The following is a 27,518-nucleotide window of genomic DNA, read 5'->3' as shown; positions in this document are numbered from 1 at the left end:
TTGACACACTGGGTGGATACCCTATGTATGTACCCTACATATGATAGCCTATGACAACTTATCATACTTTGGGGTTGGAAGCAATTTGATATATTGTCACAGGCTGTCAGTGAAACCATTGCATGACCTGAGGAGTTTCCCTGCCTCCTCCTCCCTATCAGAGTCTTTATGTTCAGGCAGCGGTAGAACTTCTAAATTAATAAGAGCCACAGAACTAGACATGGGGGAAGGCAGCAGAAAAGGGCTGAATGCTAGGGATAAATGTCTTGACCAAATGCTCCAAGAACAGTAAGAAGGTAGCCAACAACCAGTTCAGAATCAACCAGCGACCATGACCTGCAAAAGGGGGGAGGACCTGAGCACCAGAAAGAACTCATAGTACCACTGAAAGAGCCAGTACAAATATGTGGGCACAAAGGGCAAGGCAACATTTCAAGTGAGCGTGGATCATCCTTTGGCCCATATTTGACATTCAAATGCAACACAGCACAGCTCTTGGCTCAAATAGAGTAAGACAGTATATTCTGAGCGAGACTCGAGTAACTGTGCCCTTACTTAGTAAAATGTGCCAACATAAACTTGATCACATGAACTACTTACAGCTATGGAACAAAAGTCATAAAGTACATGTCAGATACATTGAGAACAGTGGAGATGGGTCTCAGCAAAGCAGGTAAAACTGCTGTATGTTTCAGATGTTACCTGATGGTGTGCTTGGATTTGGTGCCAGTGAAAGCTAGTCGTCTGTTAACACATTCCAAAGACTTCACCTGAGAGTTGACCAGATATTAGATTAGACACAGACAACAAGTAACTATAAAGGGAGCAAAGGTTGCCCATGATCATTTTTCTCTGGATCTACATTTCAGCTGTCCATAGTCAGGAAGTTCTGATCAGCCAGTCAGCCTTGTAAAGTCTTTAATACATGTATAGCTTTTTTTCTGGGAACTCCAGTTCATATTACTTCATGCTTATGCTATAGCTAAGATGGAGAAACATACTGTTCATTTATTTTTATAACTCATACTTTGTGTAGATGAACTGAGTTTGTTGAATGAGTTCTTTGTTGATGAACCCTTTATATTATTTTCAGTCTTGGTATACTACAAATGGTTTTGATTACCTTGTACATTTTGTAGGACTCTGAAAATGGCTTTCACAATCCAAAAGGGAATATACATGGAGTTTTGCTAAATGCCCTCAGGTTCACCTTTCTAGAGAAGATGCTGTGTGCAGACTCTCACTGGTGTTGTGTGGACTGCTCCCCTATAGCTGTACCAGTGGAGCACATTGTCACACTTTTGAGGTTTCACTGGTTTAGGTAAGAGATAGATCTCATTGCAGTTTTAAGTGTATTTCTCTTATGAGAAAAATCGAGCTTCTTTTTATATGTTTAAGGGCCATTTGCATCTTTTTATTTTTTTTAAACTGCTTTCTCTTACGAGTCTTCCAGATGAATAGGCTAGCTTTTAGAAGACCTGGGGGAGCAGTAAACATGAGCTGGTGTTAGAGTGGTGTTCAGCATTCCAAGAGCCTGGGCTCCCTTCTCAAGACCTTCTGGTGCTTAGGAAGATGTGTGCTGCCCTAAGTCCCTCTCCTTCCTCATCATTGGCTGTCCTCCTCTTCGTGCTCCTTGAGAAGTACCAACTAGAGCATGGAGCCAGGTTCTGAATTCAGGTATCTTTAAACTGTTTAAATCATGGAGCAGAGCTCTCCCGTTGGCTTTAGACCTGTGTCTACCTCTGCATCTGCCAGCACAGGACCAGGAAGACCAGTGGCTCTGTGTTGCGGTTCCTAGTAAGCCAAAAGCACAGGGCTGCTGCTGAAGCTCTGGGACCCTCATGCCTCCCTGCTGCCACCCCTGGTCTGTGATCTATAAACAGGGCACTGACATTGTGTTCATCTGCTGCTCTTCACATTGCCACTGAGAGAACTGGGCCACTTCCCACCTGCACATATGTTAAGGGCCATTTGCATTTTTTTTAACTTTTTAAATAGCTTTCTCTTATGAGTCTATCCAACTTCTTCTATTGGTAGAACCAGAAGTTAGGCTGGTAAAGGGAGTTTGAGAGCTACAGTTGGCAAGGTTCAGACACGGGCTAGGCAAGGAGCTGAGAACAGATGAGAGGCACAGAAGCTACACAACAGCCTCCTTCTCCAGGCTGTCTGCATCTGACTAAAGGTGTGTGGGAGACACCTTGACAGCAGCGGAAACTCTCAGGTTGGGGAATGACAGACAGACTGTGAAAGGGTAGGTATTTAGTTGAGATGTGAAGGACCCTCGACACATTTTCTTTCCGGTAAGATAATGGCTTTGGGAAGGATAAATGGTTTTTTTAATGAAATATTTATTTGTTTGTTTGTTTATTTATTTATTATGTATACAGTGTTCTGCCCACATGTATTCCTGCAGGCCAGAAGAGGGCACCAGATCTCATTACAGATGGTTGTGAGTCACCATGTGGTTGCTGGGAATTGAACTCAGGACCCCTGGAAGAGCAGTCAGTGCTCTTAACCACTGAGCCATCTCTCCCCAGCCCTGGTGTTTTGAGTTAGATCTTGAACGGAATACATTTTATTGAGCATAACATGCTAATTTATCTAGGAATAAAAGATAGGTAGCATGAAACCCAGCAGTGGTGGCACACACCTTTAATCCCAGCTCTTGGGAGGCAGAGGCAGGCGGATCTCTTCTGTGAGATGGAGACCAGCCTTGTCTACAGACTGAGAGTTCCAGGACAGAGAAGGCTACACAGAGAAACTGTGTTTCACAAAACAAAAAGTAGGTAACGTGTTTTCCTCCAAGGAGCTGAATGCAGGAAGTAGAGTAGGTGGACTGTGGTTGTGGCTCATTTAAAGGTACTCTGAGATTGTAACAGTGTTTGAAATGGTGTAAATTTTTAGGAAAAGCAAACAGTTGGAAATCAGGCCACAAATGGTCTTTGCGTCCATTAAACTAGGGATATATAATAACTTGTGTGCTTCATAACTTTGTTTAGAAAAATGTGTCCTCTGACACAGAAACACAGATCCGGCCCTGGGGAAGTTCATTAGCATATGAAGACGAGCTGCCAGCAGGCTGGGGGGGGGGGGGGGGCTTGGGGCTTTAATGAAAGCAGTCGCTTAGGATGGCCAAGTTTCCACTGTGGCATGCCAGGGGACTGTGCCTTCTCAGACCAATTCCTCAAACTAGATATGAAGGCTATTTCTGTCAGTGAAACTTAACTGTTGAACTATGGAAACCACTTGGCATTAAGTAGACACTTATTAAGAGTCTGCTAAGCATTATTTTAGACTCTTGGGAAAGGAGACACAGGTGTAGTTTCTGCCTGGGAGGATCATGTATGCTAATAGAGGAGAATGACTTAAACTGGGCAGGCAACAACACAGGAAGCTGGTGGAACAGGAACAGTGAACTGAAGAGGAGCCCCAGCCTGTGCTGAGGGGATGAGGTTAGAAGAGCCCCGGGTGCAGGTTATGGACCAGGCCAGACCTTATAGAGTAGAAGGGAAGTCAGAAGCTCAGGAGAGTCGCCAGTGCTCAGTGTGTGCTGGTAACATGTGTCTGTGTGGAAGTGGTTATGTGTCATAAACCAGAGCATTTGCAGATGCATTGGTGAGGACACGATGTAAGTGTGCTACAGTGAAGTAGGATAGACTCCCGTGGATTATAGATGCTCTCTGGTGGGTTTTGGAGCTTTGGGGAGGCTGAAAGCTCACACATTCCAAAGGTCTTATGTGAAATTAAAAGGTTGTTATGTCAGACACTGAAGTAAGAAAAGAAAATGAATGAATGAGGACTGTCCCGCTGTGTCTAGAGTTAGTGCTGCATACTAAAGGACACTCGCTGTTGATGCAGGAGTAGACTTGTAGGAAGGAAAAGCAGTCATGGGCAAGATGGGGAGAGGAAAAGGAACATACTCACTAAGAGAGAATGAAGAGCCTAGGGAGGAACCCACATGTGTACAGACAGTTGACTCTTGACCTCTGTGCCAAGTGTATGCAATAGGGAAAGGAGTGCTCTTGTAATGTCTACCTTTGGTTTCAGGATCGAAGAGGACTTCTGGGGGTACCAGATTGTTCTCTTTCCTTTTATTTCTGTGCCATTATTTTTAACATGGGTGTATGGGTTATAAAGAGGGATAACACGCGTAAGCAAATGTGATAACAACACCATGGTCATTTGCTCTCTTTGGATACCCTTGTCCTTCTACATTTGAAGTGAGCTTTGGTTTATTGACCACCATGCCAAGGATATGGAATGAGAAAGAAGAGCCCCTTCAGCAAACAGGGCTGGGGAAACTGGATATCCACATGGAGAAGAATGAAAGTGAACCCTTATCACATCCACACACAAAACTCAACTTCATCTGAATTAAGGACTTAAGCCTAAGACCAGACTATAAAACCTCTAGAGAAAACATCTGGGAGTCACAGCGCATAGGAGGAAAAACTACACATTGGTTTGGACAATGGTTTTGTTGTAGTTTTTTCCCTAACCCCTAAAGTGAGTACAAGAAAAGCAAAAAGGGATGAATGAAGCAAATGGAACCAAAAAAAACTTCTACCCGTCAAAGGAAACAACAGTACATTAGATGATCTTCAGGTGGGAAGAAAGTCTTTATAAGTCATACACCTGATAGGGATTGTGCCAAAAATGTATGAAGAGCTCAAGCAACTCAACAACAAGGAGAAAGAAAATCAAAGCAGCTAAAATAATACGTACGAGGGACTCAGATGGACAGTTCCCAAGTGATTCTAGCTTGTGTGACGTTGACATAAAATTAACCAGTAAAACCATGACCTCCTATTTCTACTGTTAGCACTTTATCCCAAAGAAACATTTCCTCTGTAGAAATGTTCAGTGCAAATTATTTATGGTAACCTGGTAAGGGAAGGGCTACACATTGAACCATAGTAAAGACATAATGGAATGAGTTATGCCACACTCACACGTCAGAATTTCTGTAAAGTCATTTATGGTGCAGGAAAATATCCACAATATAATGTTAAGTAGAAGAAGGTACCCCCTTTATAGCAAGAGTGATGCTTATATTATAAAATTAAAATATACATCTTAACATATGCACCTGTACATTTGTTAAGACAGCCATAGAAATAACATGGAGCAAGAGGGTGGCCAACAGGACCGAACAGTTCCTTGTTGTAATAGGAGCAGCCACTCTGTAGTAGTGTAGAGCGGTGGGGCTGCTTCCCGCCACCCATCTAGCCTTACTCGAAATAATTACACAGAAACTGTATTCTTTTAAACACTGCCTGGCCCATTAGTTCTAGCCTCTTACTGGCTAGCTCTTACGTATTGATCTCTAACCCATTTCTAATATTCTGTGTAGCACCACGAGCTGGCTTACCAGGAAAGATCTTAACCTGCATCTGTCTGGAGTGGGAGAATCATGGCGACTGCCTGACTCGGCTTCTTTCTCCCAGCATTCTTGTCTGTTTACTCCACCTACCTAAGGGCTGGCCTATCAAATGGGCCAAGGCAGTTTCTTTATTAAATGAAAGTAACTCCTCCATCAGTTCCTCACAGTTCTGGAGATCAGAAGTTCAGACTGTAGTGTCAGCAAACTACAATCCTCTTTTTGAGCATGAGGGTGGCCATCTTTCTCTGTGCCTTTTCTCAGCCTTTCATCTGTCTGTTTCACTTCTACGGTATCTCTTCCTTTCTCATAAGGACACTGGCCATGTGTGATGAGGTTCATCATTTTATCTTAGTTCCATCTTTAAAGGACCTATTTGAGAGCCTCTGCATATGGGTTCCTGGGCAGATGAAATTTGGAGCGTGAGTTCAAGCTTTGGTAGTACATGGGGAAGACCAAACTAAGGAGCTTGAAGACGTAGGTACAGTTCCTAGTTGCTGGACACATGAAGTGTGTTTTTCTTCATTTACATGTTTTCTGTGAACATGTGAAACCTGTTTATATAAATGGGGAGGGCAGAGATTAACATTCCTTCATGTGTGTGTTTGTACATGGCTTTGTATTGTGGGTAATGCTGTGCAGCTACGTATGTACACACTTGGGTGCCATATGTCAGTGTGGATGTTTGTGATTGCTTGCCTTATTTTTGGGGGCAGAACCTCTCACTGAACTTTGAGCCTGCTTGGCTACCTGGTAAGCTCCAGGGATCCACCCCTTTCTACATGCAGCACGCTACCACAGCTAGCTTTTTCATGGGTGCTGGAGATTGTGCTGAGCTCTTCAGGTTTGTACCTCCAGCACTTTACCAACTGAACCATCTCCCAGCCCCATGTAAAACTATTTCCATGTTACCCTCTTTAAAGGAGAGACATGACCGAGTGGCAGACAGGGCTGTTCCTTAGAACTCTAACTGTATGGTCCATTCAGTTGAGAACCGTCCTCTTCATGGGTGAGAGAAAATGCTGGCCTGCAGTATGGTGGCTCATCTTATGATTCTACAGAATGGACCCATCGCTGCAGCTGCTGTTTGACTGAGGGTGGACGAGTCTAGACAGTGTGAGACTGGTGAGGAGTGACAGCGTCTGGGGCCAGCACGGAGCTTCCCAGCTTGTTTGTGCTGATCTCCTAGGCTGCTGCATGTTTCCGAGCCCAATGGACTGTGCATGTTCAGTCTGTGCTGTTCAGTGTATGCCGGTGCTGTCTGTATGTCAGGGAACATGCTATAAATGGGAGGGAGGATTGGGGAGAAAGGATTTCTGGAACCATTGGAAACCACGGCATCACACACTTACTAACGTGAGGCAGGCTGTATTTTTGTGGGCCACCGGACAATTTAGGATTTGGAGGCTGTGGGAGTGATAGCTTGCTGCAGTAAATGTTTTGGGAAGGGTCTCTACATGACTGAACCCTTACTGCTTCATAATCCTGTGCCACAGGGTGAGGGTGGGTCACTGATTCATGTAAAATGAAGCAGTGGTATGGAAATGGGAGCCTGTTAGGTGAGCCAGGCAGGACACAGCAATCTTTTTGAATTTATTGGCTCATTAATATTGTGAAGATGGGTATGCTTCTTTTATAGCTGCATTAGATACTTGTCTTTCTAAGGACAGGAATCAGTACAGTGCTACAAGAGAGAACGTACTTAAAAATCACAACATTACCTGTGTAAAATTATCATAAAAACTACCTAGTGCTCAAGCAGGCCGTGACTGCAATTCTGCCCCCATAATGACAGGAAATGGTCGTCAGTGAAGCTGTTTTCCATGAAGCTGTGATGAAGTCAACTAAAATGGTAATAAAGCAGAGTGTGGAAGTGAGGGACTCGAGTGAGCTGTAAAAATGCAGAAGGTGTTAGAATGTTCGCGTTGGCATCTTCCAGAAATGAAATCTGTAAAATAGCAAATAGGAATTGATTGAGATTTCCATTCAGAAATGCTATCCTTGCAGTGGGCCAACAGTGCAGAGAGGCCAAATGCCTGTCCCTCACCACAGCCCTGACTGGACGGCTGCTGCTTGGCTATCGTGATGGGTTTTGGTGACAAGGGCAGTTAGAAAAGCTTGCAACCCTACCTCCTTCCTTCTGACTTGAATCAGCCTCCCTGGGTCCATCTTCATGTTCCCAGTGTTGCTGTGGTGGATTAATGTTCAGTAGATGCCTGTTACACTAAAGAGGAGGTGCCTCTAGTGACCACTCAGTCTGCTGGGAAATGATAAAACATACACGATCAGAGATGGTTTGTACTATATCAGCAACTTCCATATTGATATTGTATTCAAAATGACAAGTCTGCCCTCTTGTCACTGCTGCTGCCACCATAAGGCAAGATGCTAGCTACCGCCTGTGCTCCATAGTGTCAACCTCAGAGTTAGCCTATCAGAAGGCACCTTGACTCAAAATAGGTCTTTCCATTGCCCATGGGGTGAAGTTTAGAGTCCTCACCCAGGTCCTCACTGTTCCTTGCCAGCATATTTGCCCCATGTGGTACAGGTCCTTGCCTGGCTTTCTATGCTCAGGCCTGGCAGGACTTCTCATCCAGAGACCGTGAGGTCTTCACCCTTTCCACTCTTCTTTATGCTCCCCTTCTTGCCCGCAGCCATTGCACCTTGTCCCTTCACTCAGGCAGTCTCTCATTAATTTTCTGTCTGTTGTCCCTTCTCTAGGACAAGTCTTCTCTACCTCTTTTTCTCCTAGTCTGTATTAAGTTTCTTTGGGTTCCTTTTCTTTTCTTTTTTTTAAAATAATCTTTTATTTACATATAGTAATTAGTAAAAAGTTTAGACCAAATGTAACTTGTATAGAAAAAATAAGGAATGCTTTATGAATTTTCTTGTCATCCATGTACAGCAGCCATGCTAATTAGTGTGTGTATTTTTCCAATTTTAGCACATGTACTGCTGGAACAAGCACTGTACTGAGTAGGTTTCTTTGTTTGATGTTCAGAGATCAGAACGTTCCTCTCAGACCACTTTTTTCATTTGTAACTATGTATTTCTTCACATTGTTTTCAATAGGACAGAAGTGGTGGGGTATGAACTGCTCCAGGGGGCCCTGGATTCTAGACAGAATGCCAGGGGGAAAGAAGGATGGATGGACAGATTCTGAGGACCAGCTCAACCAGATCCCTTTGCCACTCTGCTTTTGAATTTTTCTATAATAAGCGAGACAGGATCTCCCAAGTTTAGTGAATCTGAGACTAATGAGAACTGGCTGCATCAGTAAAGTTGTCTCATAAAACGGTCCTCTCCCTACGCCTTCTGACCTAGAGCAGAAGGGAAACTGCCCCTGTGGCTGTGGGGAGGCTTGTTTGGTTCCTAAGCAAGAATCCAAAGTACAGAGTGGTGTTATTGCAGACCTCAGACCATAGCCTGTGTGTTCCTGTTCTGTGCGAGGCCCTCTCTCCCACAGTTCTCCTTTGAGCCCTCCTACTCCTGGCCCCTTCTCTGGATAACAGCTCTAGTGTGTTTATTTCTTTAATGTGTGCATTTTTTTCACACGAATAAGGCTAACAGTTGTGGGTGTGTGTTTTGATCTTAAGAGCTGTTTTGTGCTATGAGTCATCTGTTTCTCGCTTCTCTCATCCCATATGTTAAGGTCTGTATCTCACTGTGTCTCCATAGTCTTATGAGTATGATCTTGTTAGTGAATTTCTGTGTCCCCCTGAGTGCTAGACAACTGACCCCTTGTCCCCTCCTGAGAGTCCTGCAGGCCATTGTTGTTGTCCTCCCCTCTTTGATGCACTCACTTCCCTGGAGAGGGCCCTGGTTGGCCCCAGCCTCCCTCCTGCAGGACCCTGTACAAGAGGGAGGACCTCATTTAGAAAGCAGTCACAAGCTGACCTTGCCCCATGCTTCCTGATGACCTTGCTGCCTGCCTATGCCAGTGCACACTCCACCACCAGCACATCAAGTGTGTGGCTTTGCCAGTGCACACCCCACCACCAGCACATCAAGTGTGTGGCTTTGTGACTGTGCCAGCCATATAGGAGTGTGTCATTGTTTTTGTTGAAACTGACGCTCTTATTTATAGTCAGTTTCTCCTTACTGCTGCTGCCCCTACCCTAATGCCAGCTACTGCCTTTTTCATAATCCCCATGGTCTATCCACTCAGCAGTGGCCTCAAGTCCTCTCTAGGACATTTCACCATTCTCCTGACTTCAGCCAAGGTAATCTTCCTGGACAACTCACTCCTTTGTTCACAATCATGCAAAACTCACAAACTTTCTCACCTTTCACCTGTGAAAGGAGTGACATCCTAATGAATCTTACTGTGTTTCTCGGACACGTGTTGCCTCAACATGATCAATTTTCAAAGTAATTATTAGACCAGCTGGCTAGTATTTATTTTAGATTTTTTATACCTGTTTGTTTAAGTAAAATGGACTTATTCTTAACCACCTCTAGGCTGATTGGAAAGCAAATCTATATTAAGATGCCTTGAACTGCCGAGCGGTGGTGGAACACAGCACTCGGGAGGCAGAGGCAGGCGTATCTCTGTGAGTTCAAGCCCAGCCTGATCTACAGAGTGAGTTCCAGTGCAACACAGAGAAACCCTGTCTCAAAAAATAAACAAAAAAGCCTTGCATTGGTTCCTTTGCTTTGTCGGGACAATAAAAATGCACATTTTCTAATTCTTAACCTAGGTGGTCTTCAGCATTTTAGCTATGAACTTGATTTGCTGAGCTGCCTTCCTGCAGGTTCTCTACCAGTACTTGACTAGGTGGGGATTAACATGTGCCTGAGACCACAATGATCCTGGTGGGAGCTAAGCCACTATGGGCACAGAGCAGTGTGTTCCTTTTGTGTGTGCCACTGACAGCTGCACGGCAAGTTGGTTTCTGTTGTTATCCAATCATCTTAGCCACAAAAGTTTGGATAGGTACATCGTGTCTACTAGGGCAGTGAGGAACCCCCAGTTCCCTGGCCAGTCCTCCACAGAAACATGCATCTGGGCTTGACTCCTCCCACATCCTTTCCGGATTCTTTCCTATCCCTGGATTTCTGATTTTTATGGCTCTGGAGGGAAACTGAGTTATTGGAGCTTAAAAATAACAAGATTCCAGAGGGTGAGTTTGGCAAGATTGGAATAATGGGCAGCCCAGGAGCTGGGTTTGGGCTCTGTACATTTGCCAGATGCTGAGACTTAACTCCTGAAGGTAGGTGATTTCATCACTTAGTTCAACATTAGTGTCTGCACAGAACAGCTGAGAAAGCTGGGCTGTATGTACCCAATCCAGTCAATTAAAACCACTCCCATTAGCATTGCATAATTAATCTCTGGTCTCAGTCTAAGCTAGAACACAATTGGGATTCATGACATCCCCCATTCTTCTGAGGGCATATTACTTTAAACCATAATAGTAATTTTCATATCATGTTATTTTTATTTTTCAACTGGCTGAAGACATAGCAAATGCAGCGAATATTATTCTTCAGACAGTAACTGCCTGGCACACACAGCCTACATAATGGCAATTAAACTGAGCTCCAGACTGACAAACAAGCTGTAAAGCAGAAAGGCAGAATATCTGTGGAAGATCAGTTATAATAATTTTATATCTGAGTGTTTTACATATGTGACATTTTGTATAATAAACAATTAACTGCCTGCTTTTGACATTTCAGAGTTAATGTGAGGGAAGTTACACAACAGACACTGTGAGCATCACCTCCCCTGTGAAGTGGCAAATGGCTATCAGCCTCCAGGTTTGTGAGGCCCGATTAGTCCTCGCTGCACATCCTGAACCTCTTTGCCACCAGCCGGCAGTTCATTGTCTTTGATAAACAAGATAATTGATATAAATGGAGGTGTTCTTCTCTAAAATGGTTTCCCAATTGCAGGTTTTTCAGGCTGGAGGTATAATTTTCCTTGTGTCCTATTACTGTTAATCTCTAAATGGATAGATTAGTTAATCTGCCCGCCTTCCACAAGAAGACACTGGGTGAGCCACCCCTCAACAAAGCCGACAAAACATCGGGTGAAAGTAGGGCACAGGAAAATGATGAGTGTTCACGTCGATGATGAAGAACACAGGGACTTTGAGCAGGAGGGTTAGAGCTGGGAATGCAAGGAGTATAGCTTAGAGAAAAAGAAGTGGCTCATCCTCTACAGAACGAGGACAGAAGCCCCGTGGTTAGCCAGGTCTACCATGGGGACACTGAGCACTCATAAGGAAATTCAGCAGAGCCATCACATGTTTGTTTGCTGCTTTGTTGGAATGAGCTAGGCTTTGCAAAGCCCAATTTATATCATAAGTTAGTATTCGGCCTTCTCAGCCCTCTATTGAGTAGCTTTCTTTGTGAAGTGTTGAGGATCTAGCCTGCCGAAGAACCATGCAAGTTTGCACCCAGTTGTGAAATCTATTCTGAAAAACATGCTCGTGTGTGTGTGTGTGTGTGTGTGTGTGTGAGAGAGAGAGAGAGAGAGGGGGAGGGGGTATATTTAAATGCAACAAGGAAGAATGACTGGGAAAGTGAGTGGGTAAGTGCTTGGGAGGGAGTTATATGGAGACTCCGCAACTCCCCATTGTTGGTTTGAAACCATAATGAGCAACCTTTGGAGTGCCTTAATCATTCTATTATTTAGTTTAAAAATCAGTTTGCACTCTGAGCAAGGAAAGCCATAGTAAGATGAACTGTCTCCCAGGCCCGTCCTGTGTGGTGGGGTTATCACACCACCTTTCAGATCCAGCACGCCACGGGTGCTTTACTGTCCAGTTTAATGTCATCTCTTGGCTGAGCGGTGGGCCTCCTCCCGCCTCCTTCCACTTTCGAAAGGTTAGCCTTTCTTCAGAACAGTACAGGTTTCCTGCAACATCTGTCAGCTTGGCAACGAGCACACCCCAAGGAAATGATGAACATTTGAAGACCATCTAAATACTGCAGGGGACCTTTCCTTTCTCTCTTCTCCTTTTCTGCTCCACTCTTCTCCCTCTGTCTTCTCTTAAGGAGAGTGGGACAACCACCTGGCATCTCACTGCCGGTTGTGCTGATAAATTATAAGCCCACTTAAAGCTGTGATTTTTTTTTAAATGAGTTTTGATTTATTCCTTGTGTTGTGATAGCCCTTGGAACCTTAAAGCAGAACTGGCCTGGAAGGCAGCTGTGGGCAGAAGCTTTTGTTTAACGAAGGAGCCTGCTTGGCCCTGGACCGCTAGCACAAAGAAGCTTCCTTGCTCTAATGACTCAGATGATCTTGATCTGATTCAGTAGGTCAGAAATTGCTGTCCCCAGCAAGTATCGACCAGAAGGAACTGCTTTCTCGGTTATTCTGAAACTGCCAGCTGCATATTACACTAGCAGGTGCTAATAGTTTTTTGCAGGTCAGTAGAATTGTTATTGGCTCTTCCATCCTTTACCCCCTTCCTTGTACAATCACAAGGTGGTTCATGAGCACACAAATCTCCTTGTCTGACACTCAGACCTGAAATGCCAGGCCCACTCACCATTCCATGGGGGAGCCCTGGCTCTTGGTGGCTGGAGAAGGACCACATCAAAGGCTTATTTGTCTGAAACTCAGAATGCTGTGTAAAACTGACATGTGTCACAGGAGGTTGGGGAAAAGATGGGTAGCTCTCTTTATCACACAGTAGAAAACTGAGTCAAAAATGGTTAAATGACTTTCTTAAGATTGCTCAGAAAACTGGTCTCACTGTCAGGGTTAGTCTGGAGTCCTTGCTGTCTAGCCTTTGCCCTATGTAGTGACTCTAGAGCAGAAGATTGGGAGTGGGGGCATCTCTGCCTCAGGCCTAAAGAATGGAGACATGAGGGCAAGAGGGCTAGAATGCAGAACCACGAACTTCCTAACAGATGTGAAAGTATTTAGAATGTTCTTTTAAAATGCTGTGCCTATTAATTAGAACAGTAAACTTTGATTTTAGACAAGTCTTTTTTAAAAATCATACTCCATAGCATCACTTTATTTCCTCCTTGTGGATTAACCTTGGCCCCCAGAAGATCACATGAACTGTGGTTTCCTGACGGCAACTTCTGGTGACTGTAACACTTCGGTAGTGTGAGCGCAGCTGTCCCAGTACACTCCAGGCTCTAGCTCGTCTTGAAGCTGGGTAGCCACATTCTGTAGGGTCCCTGTGAGCTCCCTGCGCAGGGCATGCATCATCACCTCAGCTTGCTGTGGCCCTGCTGGTGCCTGAGCTGAAAACCAAGAGGCTTGGGAGACAAGGTGTTTTCTTGGCTGTCCCCTGGGCTTGGTGAAAGAGCCCTGTTTTGAGCCTTGGGGTCAGAAGTTCTTCCACTGTTATTCCTGTTTGCTCCTCAGGCCAGCCATGCTCTACTGTGACTCCTCTCTGCTAGTCAACCCAGGGCCAGCTGGAAGCCACGGCCTGTGAGAACCCACTGCCTGTGAGAACCCACGGCCTATGAGAACCCACGGCCTGTGAGTACCCACGGCCTGTGAGAACCCACGGCCTGTGAGAACCCACGGCCTGTGAGAACCCACTGTTTCTGTCAACCTTCTTTCTAGACCTCAAGGGGCTGTGGCCGGAAGCTGGTGTAGAGTTTGAGCAGCATCCTTGCACAGGTCCAGTAGGGACTTCTCTGTGATATTGAAAGCTGTGATTTGAAATCTGTGATATTTGAAAATATGTGATATTTGAAAACTTCACCATTGCTACCACCTTAGTGAAAACTTAAAATTTAGAGTTATTGATGCTGCTTAAAGAAATATTCAAGGTTTAAGACTCAAGAGCTATTTGTGATCTTAGAACCAGTCTGGCTTATGCTTGTTGAGTTTAGAACCAGATGCAGCCTCCAACTCAAACAAGAAAAGCTACCAGTTTATTAAAGGGTTAGCTAACCATAATGATAGCTTCCTGACAAGAGGACTAAAGTCCCGCATTTGTGGGACTTTTCACGGCTCTTTGCACATTTTTATTCTCTAGACAGGGCGAAAAGCTACTCGCCATTCCTGAAAGGACATCTCTGCTCTCAGGTCACAAAATTGTTGGGATCTGACAAGTGCTTTTATACAGTCCCATGGGACAAGGGACATTCATTGATGTATACAGTACTGTGGAACAAGGTCATTCATTAGTTTCAACATCCTTGAAGATAGAAGGAAACATAATCCCTATAAAAATCTTACAGTACGGGGCTGGAGAGATGGCTCAGAGGTTAAGAGCATTGCCTGCTCTTCCAAAGGTCCTGAGTTCAATTCCCAGCAACCACATGGTGGCTCACAACCATCTGTAATGGGATCTTGTGCCCTCTTCTGGCCTGCAGGCATACACATAGACAGAATATTGTATACATAATAAATAAATTTAAAAAAAAAACTTAGAGTACAACTTAGCAAGATGCCTTTCCTGTGCAGTTTCTCAGTTTTTTTAAGGTTTTCAGAACTTGAAAAAGCAGTTTGAGTGGCTACTGTGTGCTGGGTGGTTTTCCAGGTGAGCAGCGTGACCAGCTAGCTTCTCAGTGCAGAGTTTCTTCCTCTGGCGGATAATCATTGCAATTAGACATTGCCTGAGTTAAGACACAGGGCTGGATACCTGGCTATCCCTTCTTAAAGCAGGAAATGCCTTTGTCCGAGGTTTCAAGGCTTACCTGCAGTGACTCCCCCATTGACACACTGTAGTGGTCACTGCTGCTAAACAGCTCATGCTTGATTCTTGAAGGTTTCTGGAAAACCTATCAGCTAAAACCTCCAACATTTAAACTCTGGATTGCTAAACCACAGAAGAGAGTCGACAATGTGGCTAGACAGCAATGTGTTTGCCTTCAAAGACCCCAGTGTGAGAAGAGTGAATTCCCCGGCTCTTTTCAGCTTGCGTATTTAAGGTCCACTGTCTTTAGTCCATCCCTCTTCAGCCATGAGGATATTCTTCTCTGAGTTCTCATCTTTCAGAAAGCGACCCATGGGCTCTGTAGTGTTCAGAGCTAGAACTTCATTGAGTTGGCAGCTTTGAGGGATGGGGGCTGAGCACATTTCAAAGTTGGAAGCTATTGTGTCTCTAGTTGCTGGCCAACATGGAGCCAGCTTGATTGTGAAAGCGCTGTGTGGGGTGTGTGGTGTGGACAGATGTGGTAATGTAAAGCACCTTGTGGGGTATGGACAGATGTGATGATGTAAAGTACCGTGTGGGTGTGGACAGATGTGGTGATGTAAAGTGCCGTGTGAGGTGTGTGGCGTGGACAGATGTGGTGATGTAAAACAGTGTGGGGTGTGTGGCATGGACAGATGTGATGTAAAGCACCGTGTGGGGCTTGGACAGATGTGATGTAAAGCACCGTGTGGGGTGTGTGGCGTGGACAGATGTGATGTAAAGCACCGTGTGGGGTGTGGGGCTTGGACAGATGTTATGTAAAGCACTGTGTGGGGTGTGGGGCGTGGACAGATGTGATTTAAAGCAGTGTGGGGTGTGGAGCGTGGACAGATGTGATGTAAAGCACTGTGTGGGGTGTGGGGCGTGGACAGATGTGATGTAAAGCACCGTGTAGGGTGTTTGGCGTGGACAGATGTGATGTAAAGCACCGTGTTGGGTGTGGGGCGTGGACAGATGTGATGTAAAGCACCGTGTGGGGTGTGGGGCGTGGACAGATGTGATGTAAAGCAGTGTGGGGTGTGGGGCGTGGACAGATGTGATGTAAAGCACCGTGTGGGGTGTGTGGCGTGGACAGATGTGATTTAAAGCACCGTGTGGGGTGTGTGGCGTGGACAGATGTGATGTAAAGCAGCGTGTGGGGTGTGGACAGATGTGATGTAAAGCTCCATGTAGGGTGTGTGGCGTGGACAGATGTGATGTAAAGCACCGTGTGGGGTGTGGGGCGTGGACAGATGTGATGTAAAGCACCGTGTGGGGTGTGGACAGATGTGATGTAGTGTGGGGTGTGTGGCGTGGACAGATGTGATGTAAAGCAGTGTGGGGTGTGGGGCGTGGACAGATGTGATGTAAAGCACCGTGTGGGGTGTGTGGCATGGACAGATGTGATGTAAAGCACCGTGTGGGTTGTGTGGTGTGGACAGATGTGATGTAAAGCATCGTGTGGGGTGTGTGGCGTGGACAGATGTGATGTAAAGCACCGTGTGGGGTGTGGGGCGAGGACAGATGTGATGTAAAGCACCGTGTAGGGTGTGTGGCGTGGACAGATGTGATGTAAAGCACCGTGTTGGGTGTGGGGCGTGGACAGATGTGATGTAAAGCACCGTGTAGGGTGTGGGGCGTGGACAGATGTGATGTAAAGCACCGTGTGGGGTGTGGGGCTTGGACAGATGTGATGTAAAGCACTGTGTGGGGTGTGTGGCGTGGAAAGATGTGATGTAAAGCAGTGTGGGGTGTGGAGCCTGGACAGATGTGATGTAAAGCACCGTGTAGGGTGTGTGGCGTGGACAGATGTGATGTAAAGCACCGTGTTGGGTGTGGGGCGTGGACAGATGTGATGTAAAGCACCGTGTAGTGTGTGGGGCGTGGACAGTTGTGATGTAAAGCACCGTGTGGGGTGTGGGCGTGGACAGATGTGATGTAAAGCACCGTGTGGGGTGTGTGGCGTGGACAGATGTGATGTAAAGCACCTTGTAGGGTGTGTGGCGTGGACAGATGTGATGTAAAGCACCGTGTTGGGTGTGGGGCGTGGACAGATGTGATGTAAAGCACCGTGTGGGGTGTGGGGCTTGGACAGATGTGATGTAAAGCACTGTGTGGGGTGTGTGGCGTGGAAAGATGTGATGTAAAGCAGTGTGGGGTGTGGAGCCTGGACAGATGTGATGTAAAGCACCGTGTAGGGTGTGTGGCGTGGACAGATGTGATGTAAAGCACCGTGTTGGGTGTGGGGCGTGGACAGATGTGATGTAAAGCACCGTGTAGTGTGTGGGGCGTGGACAGTTGTGATGTAAAGCACCGTGTGGGGTGTGGGCGTGGACAGATGTGATGTAAAGCACCGTGTGGGGTGTGTGGCGTGGACAGATGTGATGTAAAGCACCTTGTAGGGTGTGTGGCGTGGACAGATGTGATGTAAAGCACCGTGTTGGGTGTGGGGCGTGGACAGATGTGATGTAAAGCACCGTGTGGGGTGTGGGGCGTGGACAGATGTGATGTAAAGCAGTGTGGGGTGTGGGGCGTGGACAGATGTGATGTAAAGCACCGTGTGGGGTGTGGACAGATGTGATGTAGTGTGGGGTGTGTGGCGTGGACAGATGTGATGTAAAGCAGTGTGGGGTGTGGGGCGTGGACAGATGTGATGTAAAGCACCGTGTGGGGTGTGTGGCGTGGACAGATGTGATGTAAAGCACCGTGTGGGTTGTGTATTGTGGACAGAAGTGATGTAAAGCACCGTGTGGGGTGTGTGGCGTGGACAGATGTGATGTAAAGCACCGTGTGGGGTGTGGGGCGTGGACAGATGTGATGTAAAGCACCGTGTAGGGTGTGTGGCGTGGACAGATGTGATGTAAAGCACCGTGTTGGGTGTGTGGCGTGGACAGATGTGATGTAAAGCACCGTGTAGGGTGTGTGGCGTGGACAGATGTGATGTAAAGCACCGTGTTGGGTGTGGGGCGTGGACAGATGTGATGTAAAGCACCGTGTAGGGTGTGGGGCGTGGACAGATGTGATGTAAAGCACCGTGTGGGGTGTGGACAGATGTTATGTAAAGTAGTGTGGGGTGTGGGCGTGGACAGATGTGATGTAAAGCACCGTGTGGGGTGTGTGGCGTGGACAGATGTGATGTAAAGCACCGTGGGGGTTGTGTGGTGTGGACAGATGTGATGTAAAGCACCGTGTGGGGTGTGTGGCGTGGACAGATGTGATGTAAAGCACCGTGTGGGGTGTGTGACACTGTGAAGATGGGAACTGGCACAGGAGTAATGAGGATGTGTGGATTGACACCCACAAGAGGAAATCAAGAAGAAAGCACAGCAGAGGGCTGGGTAGGTCAGGCAGGACTTTGGTATCCCTTCTCCCCATGATTCTCTTCAGAGGCTGGGAAGTCAGTGGTAGTACCTGGATCTTTCTGAGTTGTGGGGATTCAGGCTTGGGGAGGTTCTTCTCCCGGAGGAACCTGGGAAAAACTGGCAAATGATACATGCAGCTTGCAATCAATGGCGTTTTCCTCAGATGTGATGTAACACATGGTTGATAGCGATTTCTCTTCCAATAGATAAAACCAAGAATCAGTGTAGCTCAGTGCCTGCTTTGAGAAATACATTTGTGCAGTGTTTTGATAGTTTTCAGGAAAGATGGCCTTGTTCTCTAATGAGCTATTGTGTGTTTACAGCTGTTCCGACAAAACAGCTGTGGATACATCTTCCTTTAGAAGAATGCAGCAGAAGGTTGGGTTCCAGTTGGCTTAGAAGCTTGTCTAATCAGCAGCAAGTTATGTACAGGCCTGGAGATGGGCCTTGGGGTTATTAGCCTCCTTCAAATCAAACAGCTGTGAGACTGGGGAGATGTATAGGTAGGCCTTAAGCTAAATGTAGGCTTCCTTATCTTTTTAACCAGGAAATACTTTGTGTCTAAATCTTGGCACTCAGAAAATCTTCCAAGAAAAATATATCGTGAGTCTGTTAAGCACTTATTGGTGAGTGAGTGGGGTTGGAGTGGGGGTGCTGTTAGAAAGCAGCTTTGTATCCAGCAGCCAGGAAGACAGCAGATAGGGTCTGAAAAGAGCAGTTATGTAAGAGTCAAGTGTTGTTTCATGGGGAGGGGGGACTGCTTCAAGAAGGCTTTTCTCAGGGCTGGAGAGATGTCTCATCCGTTAAAGGCATTGCCACTCTTCAAGAGACCCTTAGTTCAATTCTCAGCACTCACATGGAGGCTCACAACTGTCTGTATTGGGATCTAATGGCCTTCTCTGGTGTCTGGATGTATATGCAGACAAAGTACCCATATATATAAAATACATTTTTTAAAAAAAGTTTTGTTGTTGTTGTTAAAAAAAAGTTTTTCTCCTGTGTCTGGAGATGATCTCTGGAGACAGTCAAATAACAGATCGTCATTCTTTCTTTAAATATAGCTGGTACAGGTATCTCTCAAGTCATGTTCTAGTGAACTAACACTGCCTTTAAAAATCTATCATTCCTGAATTCAATTTACTGGCAGGCTGTTGGTCACCCCTGGCACTACGTAAGAGTGGGGAGCTATGAAATGTTTTCAGATGCCTTTTCCTGCCACTCCCCTAGCCCAGGCACTCTGTTCTCCATACACTGCTGCTCCCCCAGCCCAGGCACTCTGTTCTCCATACACTGCCCCAGCCCAGGCACTCTGTTCTCCATACACTGCCCCAGCCCAGGCACTCTGTTCTCCATACACTGCTCCCCCAGCCCAGGCACTCTGTTCTCCATACACTGCTGCTCCCCCAGCCCAGGCACTCTGTTCTCCATACACTGCCCCAGCCCAGGCACTCTGTTCTCCATACACTGCTGCTCCCCCAGCCCAGGCGCTCTGTTCTCCATACACTGCTCCCCCAGCCCAGGCATTCTGTTCTCCATACACTGCTGCTCCCCCAGCCCAGGCACTCTGTTCTCCATACACTGCTCCAGCCCAGGCACTCTGTTCTCCATACACTGCTCCCCCAGCCCAGGCACTCTGTTCTCCATACACTGCTCCCCCAGCCCAGGCACTCTGTTCTCCATACACTGCTCCCCCAGCCCAGGCACTCTGTTCTCCATACACTGCTCCCCCAGCCCAGGCACTCTGTTCTCCATACACTGCTCCCCCAGCCCAGGCACTCTGTTCTCCATACACTGCTGCTCCCCCAGCCCAGGCACTCTGTTCTCCATACACTGCCCCAGCCCAGGCACTCTGTTCTCCATACACTGCCCCAGCCCAGGCACTCTGTTCTCCATACACTGCTCCCCCAGCCCAGGCACTCTGTTCTCCATACACTGCTGCTCCCCCAGCCCAGGCACTGTTCTCCATACACTGCCCCAGCCCAGGCACTCTGTTCTCCATACACTGCTGCTCCCCCAGCCCAGGCGCTCTGTTCTCCATACACTGCTCCCCCAGCCCAGGCATTCTGTTCTCCATACACTGCTGCTCCCCCAGCCCAGGCACTCTGTTCTCCATACACTGCTCCCCCAGCCCAGGCACTCTGTTCTCCATACACTGCTGCTCTCCCAGCCCAGGCACTCTGTTCTCCATACACTGCTGCTCTCCCAGCCCAGGCACTCTGTTCTCCATACACTGCTCCCCTAGCCCAGGCACTCTGTTCTCCATACACTGCTGCTCCCCAGCCCAGGCACTTCGTTCTTGACACACTTGCAGAATGTACAGGCTTTGTTAGCATGCAACTTTTGCATTCAGAAGCAGCAAATTAAATTTGTCTGAGCAGAATTGCTGTGTGCATGGAGGGTAAAAGTAATTTCTGCCCAAGCAGTTCCCCTGTCTTCTGCTCCCAGCACAGACTGTTGTAATAGGAATGGAGCTAAGGATGGCAGCGGAAACCCAGGAAGAGACAAAGATTCTAGGTTCTGGCAACATGGGTTTGTAAACAAAGTGACACAAATTGGGGCAGAAATTCCAGTGGGACCAGGCAAGAGACTAGAAGACTGGAAATATAACACAAAGCTGAGTCCCATCCAGATGGTGTTTTTAATAAATTTATCAGGCTCATATGAAAGATAGTAATGAACGTTCTAAATGGGGAGTGGTCCATTCCTCTAGGGAGAGCAGCAGCGCACTGTCCATGTGTTGCAGCCAGCTAGAGGCACTCTCTCAGTCTTCCCAGCACAAACACCGCAGAATGCATTTCAACTCCTATGTGTTAGGCCGGCAAGGAGGGCAAGCTGAGGCTTGCATTTCTAGGACAAGAATTAGGGATCCAACTATTTTCTGTTGAAATGGAGGAAATAGCGTCTAGTTGGTATAGTGACATTTGGGACTAACAGCTCCTATAATATGATTAACTTGGAAGAGGAGAAAGAATATAATCAAAATATAGTGTGTGAAATATTTTAAAACAAGAAAAATAATTGCCTTAAAAAAAAGATAAAAGATCTTTTATAACTGGGCTGTGGTGACACAGGACTTTAATCCCAGCACTCGGGAGGCAGAGGCAGGTGGATCTCTGAGTTCAAGGGCAGCCTGGGCTACAAAGCAAGTTCCAGGGCAGCCTGGGCTACAAAGCAAGTTCCAGGGCAGCCTGGGCTACAAAGCAAGTTCCAGGTCTGCCAGGGCTGTTAAACAGAGAAATCCTGTCTTGAAAAATCAAAAAACAAAGCAAAACAGATAAAACATCTTTTATGTCTTTTAAAGCCAAACTGTAGTGTGTGTGTGTGTGTGTGTGTGTGTGTGTGTGTGTGTGTGTATATATATATATATATATATATATATATATATATATATATATATATATATATCCTCCTCCCTTTTTGTACTCCCAAATGGTTTCTTGTCCAAAATATTTTTCTGTGCCGTGGGTGGCCAGATTTTCTGTTGACAGGTCGGATTTTGATGAAAGAAATTACGAGGACAGAAGGGTCATATGCTTACGCAGCAGCTCTCCTGCCAAGGTCAGGACCCAGAGATTGATCACGACTTACTTTTCTAAGGAAATTTCTACCAAGAAAGCGGTGTTTGTCCATTTTCCTCTATAACTTCAGATTTTTATGGCTTTGGATGAGGAACTTTGTTAACAAGGGAAAGTACCAGAGCCGCATACAGCACTGGGAAAAGAAGGAAACTCGCGGACTTGGATGTTAAGGGCTGGGACAGGGCTGAAGTGATGATTATCATACCATAATGGTTTACAGGAGGCTATCACCCATGGCTGCTGGACCCACATCCTGTCCTCCCCATTCTACTTCCTGGTATCATTTTCTCTTTGCATTGATCCAGAGCAAAAAGAAGGACTGAAAATGAAGAGAGGTGGCAGTGTTTTAACGTTGTGCTCTAAGAGACGAGAGATGCAGTTGACTACCAAGTAGCTATTAGAATTCCAGCAGAGTCTCTCTTAGGAAGCAATGCGGACATGATTAGATGACACTGGTGTCGTGGGTCTGTGTGTACCTTGGCATGTGAGTGTGTGTTCTGTGCTTGGCTTCTTCTATAAGGCCTGTCAATGTCTCTCCTGGCCTGACTTCCCAGGAAACACAAGGCCCAGTTAGCTGGAGCCTGTCACAGCCCATGACTGATCAAGTCACATCATCTAGGGGCAAAATGTTGAGGCAATAACACACAGAGTAGGTGGGAATTGTTGCACGCTGGAGTTTGCAAAGACAACTCCCAAGCATGTCAGCATTTGAAATAATCATTGGTTAAGGGGTGGGAGAGCAGAGACTCTACCATCTTCCTTATTTTTATAAATGTTGAAAAATTTAAATATTGCTGTGTAGAAAATCAAATGAGCCCTCTACATATCAGGTTTGGAGGGTGAAAGGATGAATATACTCACCAGGAAATAGAATATTACCAAACTTTTGAATCCATCCTTTGATAACCCAATTAGAACAAAAGGGAAGAAATAATGGAGAGAAGAGCTCAGGGAAGCTGGAAACAGAGAACAGAATGTTAAGTGTTGGTTGCGTGAAAACCGAACTAAAACGGGCAGATGTGTGTAGGAACAAATAAAACAAAGAGAAATGTGTAATGGGAAAAGGAGAAGAAGTATAAAAATGGGCAATTCACAGCAGCAAGATCGAGGGTGATGGTATTGGGAAAGAGGAAGATAAAGCTCCTTTGACGAAGGTGAGACGAGACAAGCCCATCCTGATGCAGCAGTCAGACCCTGCTGATTGGTTGGCTCCTAGGGTGGTTGAGGAGATGGAGCACTGGGTGGAGAGTGTGAACTTTACAAGTAATTTGGTGACCAATTTGGTATGATCTATGGAAGCTGAAGAGCACCATATCCCATCATACCCATGAGTGTAATTCTGTTTCCATATATGGCTGTTGTACATGTGTATGTACATATATTTACATATTTCTTTTAAAAAGAAAATCTTACCCAGAAACTTAGAAGACACTTTTCTTTGTAATGACAAGGAAAGAAAAATGTTAACAATCTAAATGTCCCTGGATTACATTTTGTAGTATCTATAGGTTGCACACAGAACAAGGTGGCTTTCTGCCCTCCTTTAACCCCCATGTGAAGTAAGGTCATGTGACTTGCACTGGCCAATTAAATGTGAATAAAGGGATATGCCCCTTTAGGAAAAACATTTTAAGAGCTGCAGTTGTACTAGGTCCTTTGAGAGGTATAATCAGCAGAGCCATCTCTGTAGGCAGAGACTGCTTGTTTGGTTTCTGGCCACCTAGACCCGAATAATAACCAGAAACCATATTAATAATAATACTGCTTGACCTATTAGCTCAGGCTTCTTATTAACTAACTCTTAATCTTAAATTTACTTATTCCTATTTTATATTTTCCATGAGGCTCGTGGTTTACAGGTAAGGTTCTGGGCATCATTTGTAGACAAAGGCTGTTCTTTCATTTCCTGGTTGCCCAGACCTGAAATAATCACACAGAAACTATGTTAATTATACCACTGCTTGGCCAGTGACTTAGACATATTCCTGGCTAACTCTTAAAAAAAAAAAAAAAGATTTATTTAGTATGTATTCAGTATTCTGTCTGCATGTATGCCTGCAGGCCAGAAGAGGGTACCAGGTCTCATTATGGATGGTTGTGAGCCACCATATGGTTGCTGGGAATTGAACTCAGGACCTTCAGAAGAACAGCTACTGCTCTTAACCTCTGAGCCATCTCTCCAGCCCCCCTGACTAACTCTTATATCTTAAATTAACCCATTTCTATTAATCTATATATCACCACTAGGCTGTGGGCTACCAGTAGATGTCTCTCTCCTTCGGCAGCTACATGGTGTCTCTTTGACTCCATCTACTCTCTACATCTCTGTTCGGGTTTTCTGCCTGCCTTTACTCCGGCTGAAAGCAGTTCTTTATTACCCAATGAAATAAAACATTCACAGCCTACAGAAGGGAATCCCACATCACATCTCTGCTACAGAACTTGGTTGGATGACAGTTTGTGCTGCCCCATGTTTCTGAGGGCCAGGGCTGTGTGTTCCTGCCAGGGTACTTCCCAGTATCTTGAGTCTTGCCTCCAGTGTTCTTCTTCATCATCTGCTTCCTTAAATCCTGCCTTCCAAGTCACAGGAGATAGACGCAGCAGGGCTTATCCCCTAGGGTAGCAGTCTCCTGTTTTAAGAGTCCTAGAGAGCTTCTTTTGGAGTTCTTTCTGCCAGGAGACTGTCCTCATGGGGAATTGCACCAGGGTTTTTACTCTTGCTTTGGAATAAGGGATTCATCACCAGAAACCCATTTCCCTACCTCCTTCCCCTCCCCATGTTCCTTGTTTGTGGGTGCTCTTCCTTGTCTGTGGAGAGCAGAGCAGTTAGTTGGCAAAGACGTCCATTCAAGCTTGTCTCATTTGAAAGTAGACTCAGTTGTAAGATGGCATGAGGTTATATGGTGGTGCTGTTTCTGTCTATCTTTTCTGAGTGGATAACAGTAGATTTGGGTTAAATGACTTAAACCCTCAAAGAAGATTGTAAATTTTGATTGCATAACATGAATACTCAGCCTCAGGGATTTCCATGCCCTTGGCTTTTATCATCAGTATCTTAGTATTTCTAGAGCCTCTGTCATACTGAACAACTATAGTTTTGTGGGATCCCTTGACTTTTATATGGCCTTGAAGTGTAAATAGAGACTCAGAATCAAAACATAGCTGTTTGTTCAAGTTCCTGCTGCTCCTGAGCAAAAGCAAGCCCCTGTGTGGCCATGCACTGTGTGTTCTGAAAAGGGACTGATACTATGTCTGGGGCCCCTTTCCTGCTCTGCAGATTCTGAATTGCTTGATGTCTAAATTTTTCACTCAACATGTATGCAGCTGTAGCTCATTAGACCAGATACTGGCCAGGGCACAGCTCAGTGATAGAATACCTGCTTAGAATGTGCAAGGACCTAGATTTAACTTCCAGAAACAACTGAAAAAATCCATTTGAGCTGGGTGGTGGTGGTGACCCACACCTTCTATCCCAGCACTCAGGAGGCAGAGGTAGGCAGATCTCTGTAAGTTTAAAGCCAGCCTGGTCTACAAGAGCTAGTTCCAGGACAGCTAGGACTGTTACACAGAGAAATCCTGTCTTGAAAAACAAACAAAACTTCGTCTAAACTGATGAAAAGTTTTTCATTGAGTTATACTTACAATGTATTTTCTCATTCTCTTATCAATATGCTCTTTATAATGCAATACTTAAGAATTAATTGCTACATATGGTTTAGATATTCCAACCTGAAGTTCAGTTTTTGCTTGTTTTGTTATTTGACATAGAAACTCTTATCTGAAGATAATTGAGATGTACTAGTTTCCCTTTTATTATTGATTTGAGATGCTAATTAATTAGTTTTGTTCTGAGCATGCTATAAGGATATAGTTGGCTTCTCTTATCCTGATGCCAGATCTTATGCTTTGGATTCACAGTTCCCATGGAGAATGTAGCAACGATTGCTGATTGTGCCAGTGTGATTGAAGGAGTCAGCCGGAGCCGAAATGCCTTGCTCAATGGGGACACTAAGAATTATGACTGGGATTCTGGCTACACGTGTCATCAGCTGGGAAGTGGTGCAATTGTGGTTCAGCTGGCACAGCCATACATGATTGGGTCAATACGGTAAGATTTCTTTGCATTTGTTAGTTCAAAGAGTGTAGATATACATAATCACCAATAGCTTCAGAGAAGAAATTCTACTGTTTATTATAAAGATTGGAGGCAGGGCAGGGAGATACAGCTGTCTGTTTGGATTGTTTAGTAAGGTACCCTGAATTTAGACCTGAAGTCAGCAGGGAGAGAGGACTGGGTGAGAAGCCTCTCTCCGAAAGGTTTTACTCCTGCGGCCACGTGTGTGGGTTCGAAGCTTACAAGGTCATATTGAGAGTTGTTGTAGGTTAAAAGCTTTTTCCAGCTTTGGTAAACACCTTTGTATATGAACCAGAGACCCAAATAAGAAGCCTTGTTCTAGACAGTCTTTTTAGTGGCTTTGTGTTTGAGTTTCTTCTTGATCCATTTGTTTTAAGACGGGGACTTTAACTTTGCTTGACTTAAAGGATTTTATTAGTTTTTAAGTATGAGACTAGTATCCCTCCCAAAAAAGTTAGTTCTTAGTGGTAGGTGCTATTTCTTTGCATTGTCTGTTTCCCCTCTGTGCCCATCTGTTCCCATCTTCTCTCCTCCCATCCTCTGCCCTCCCTTCCCCTAGCATCCCCTCTCCTCCTGTCCTCTCCTCCCTTGGTTCTAAGGAGGCCTTTGAAGGCCTCATATAGGAAAAAATAAATGTCTGTCTACCTCAGTCTGCTGAGCATGGAGTTGTTGGCAGGTCGTAACTGTCTCCCACATGGTGCTTTTCTACACTTGGCTTACTCCTCCCTCTTCTCAGACAGTCTGCAGGAAGAAAGAGCCAGCAGAGGAAGGCAGAGGGAAGCAGAGGGAAGCAGTGTAGCGGACATAGCCTGTCTGTGCTCAGGATGCTACCATAGCTCAGGCTGCTTTGTGCTCCCCACACGGACTGAGGAATCAGTGCTGGATGTCTTGAATTGAGACTGTCCAATTTCTTCATTTCAGTCAGCCCCAGGCCAAGCAACACAGGAGATGAAGCGTGGGGCTAAGCACGCGGGACATACTGTTTTCTGAGCTGTGTGTATTCACTACCATGTTCCCACCATCTGCCTAATATGCGTGCCTAGGCCTTTGGTCATTGGCGATGTAAACTGTCTGTATTTCCTTTGCAGTCTGTCCCTCTTTACATCTGTGCTAACAGTTGTCTTTCATTGGTCTTCTGGCACTGTCTCCCTACAATTTCTTGACGATTACCAATCGTGTCTCTGAGATTACATCTGCAATTTCTTGCAGCAGGCTTGGGGTGTAACTCATCTGAGCCAGAAGACTTGAAATCATTTAAATTGACTAGACACTCTCTTTCACTTCACCGATTTGGGACTTCAATTTTCTCTTTATTATGTTTGTTCTGCCATTTCTAATTTGAGGACCAGTCTTCCTACCAGTGAAGATTGAAGCAAACGGGCAACTTCGTACCTCTGTCCAGTCCTCTTCTGGCTTCTCAATCCCATTCACTTACCTGGTCCTGGGTGCTCTTCCCCCAGCACG

At 45.7% G+C, this 27,518-nt stretch overlaps 1 protein-coding gene and 1 non-coding gene across 3 annotated transcripts in view; one reads left to right on the top strand and one right to left on the bottom strand.

The window, feature by feature from the left end:
- Btbd9 (BTB domain containing 9) overlaps positions 1 to 27,518 on the top strand; it is a 371,475-nt gene that overhangs the window by 253,459 nt on the left and 90,498 nt on the right. For both annotated transcript variants that reach the window (XM_041634764.1, XM_041634763.1), the window contains exon 8: positions 25,838 to 26,027. In XM_041634764.1, coding sequence (XP_041490698.1) covers positions 25,838 to 26,027 — 190 coding nt within the window. The remainder of the gene's footprint in view (positions 1 to 25,837; positions 26,028 to 27,518) is intronic.
- Positions 8,241 to 8,348, bottom strand: LOC121435729. Its single transcript, XR_005972592.1, has one exon. It is a non-coding gene; the product is annotated as a U6 spliceosomal RNA (small nuclear RNA).

The sequence above is a fragment of the Microtus oregoni genome, unplaced genomic scaffold, assembly GCF_018167655.1.
Source record: "Microtus oregoni isolate MIOR12 unplaced genomic scaffold, Mior012 000046F_ref0000063, whole genome shotgun sequence".
Taxonomy (NCBI): Eukaryota; Metazoa; Chordata; class Mammalia; order Rodentia; family Cricetidae; genus Microtus; species Microtus oregoni.
The sequence above is the reverse complement of the archived record's forward strand: the minus strand, read 5'-3'. Positions and strand labels throughout refer to the sequence as shown.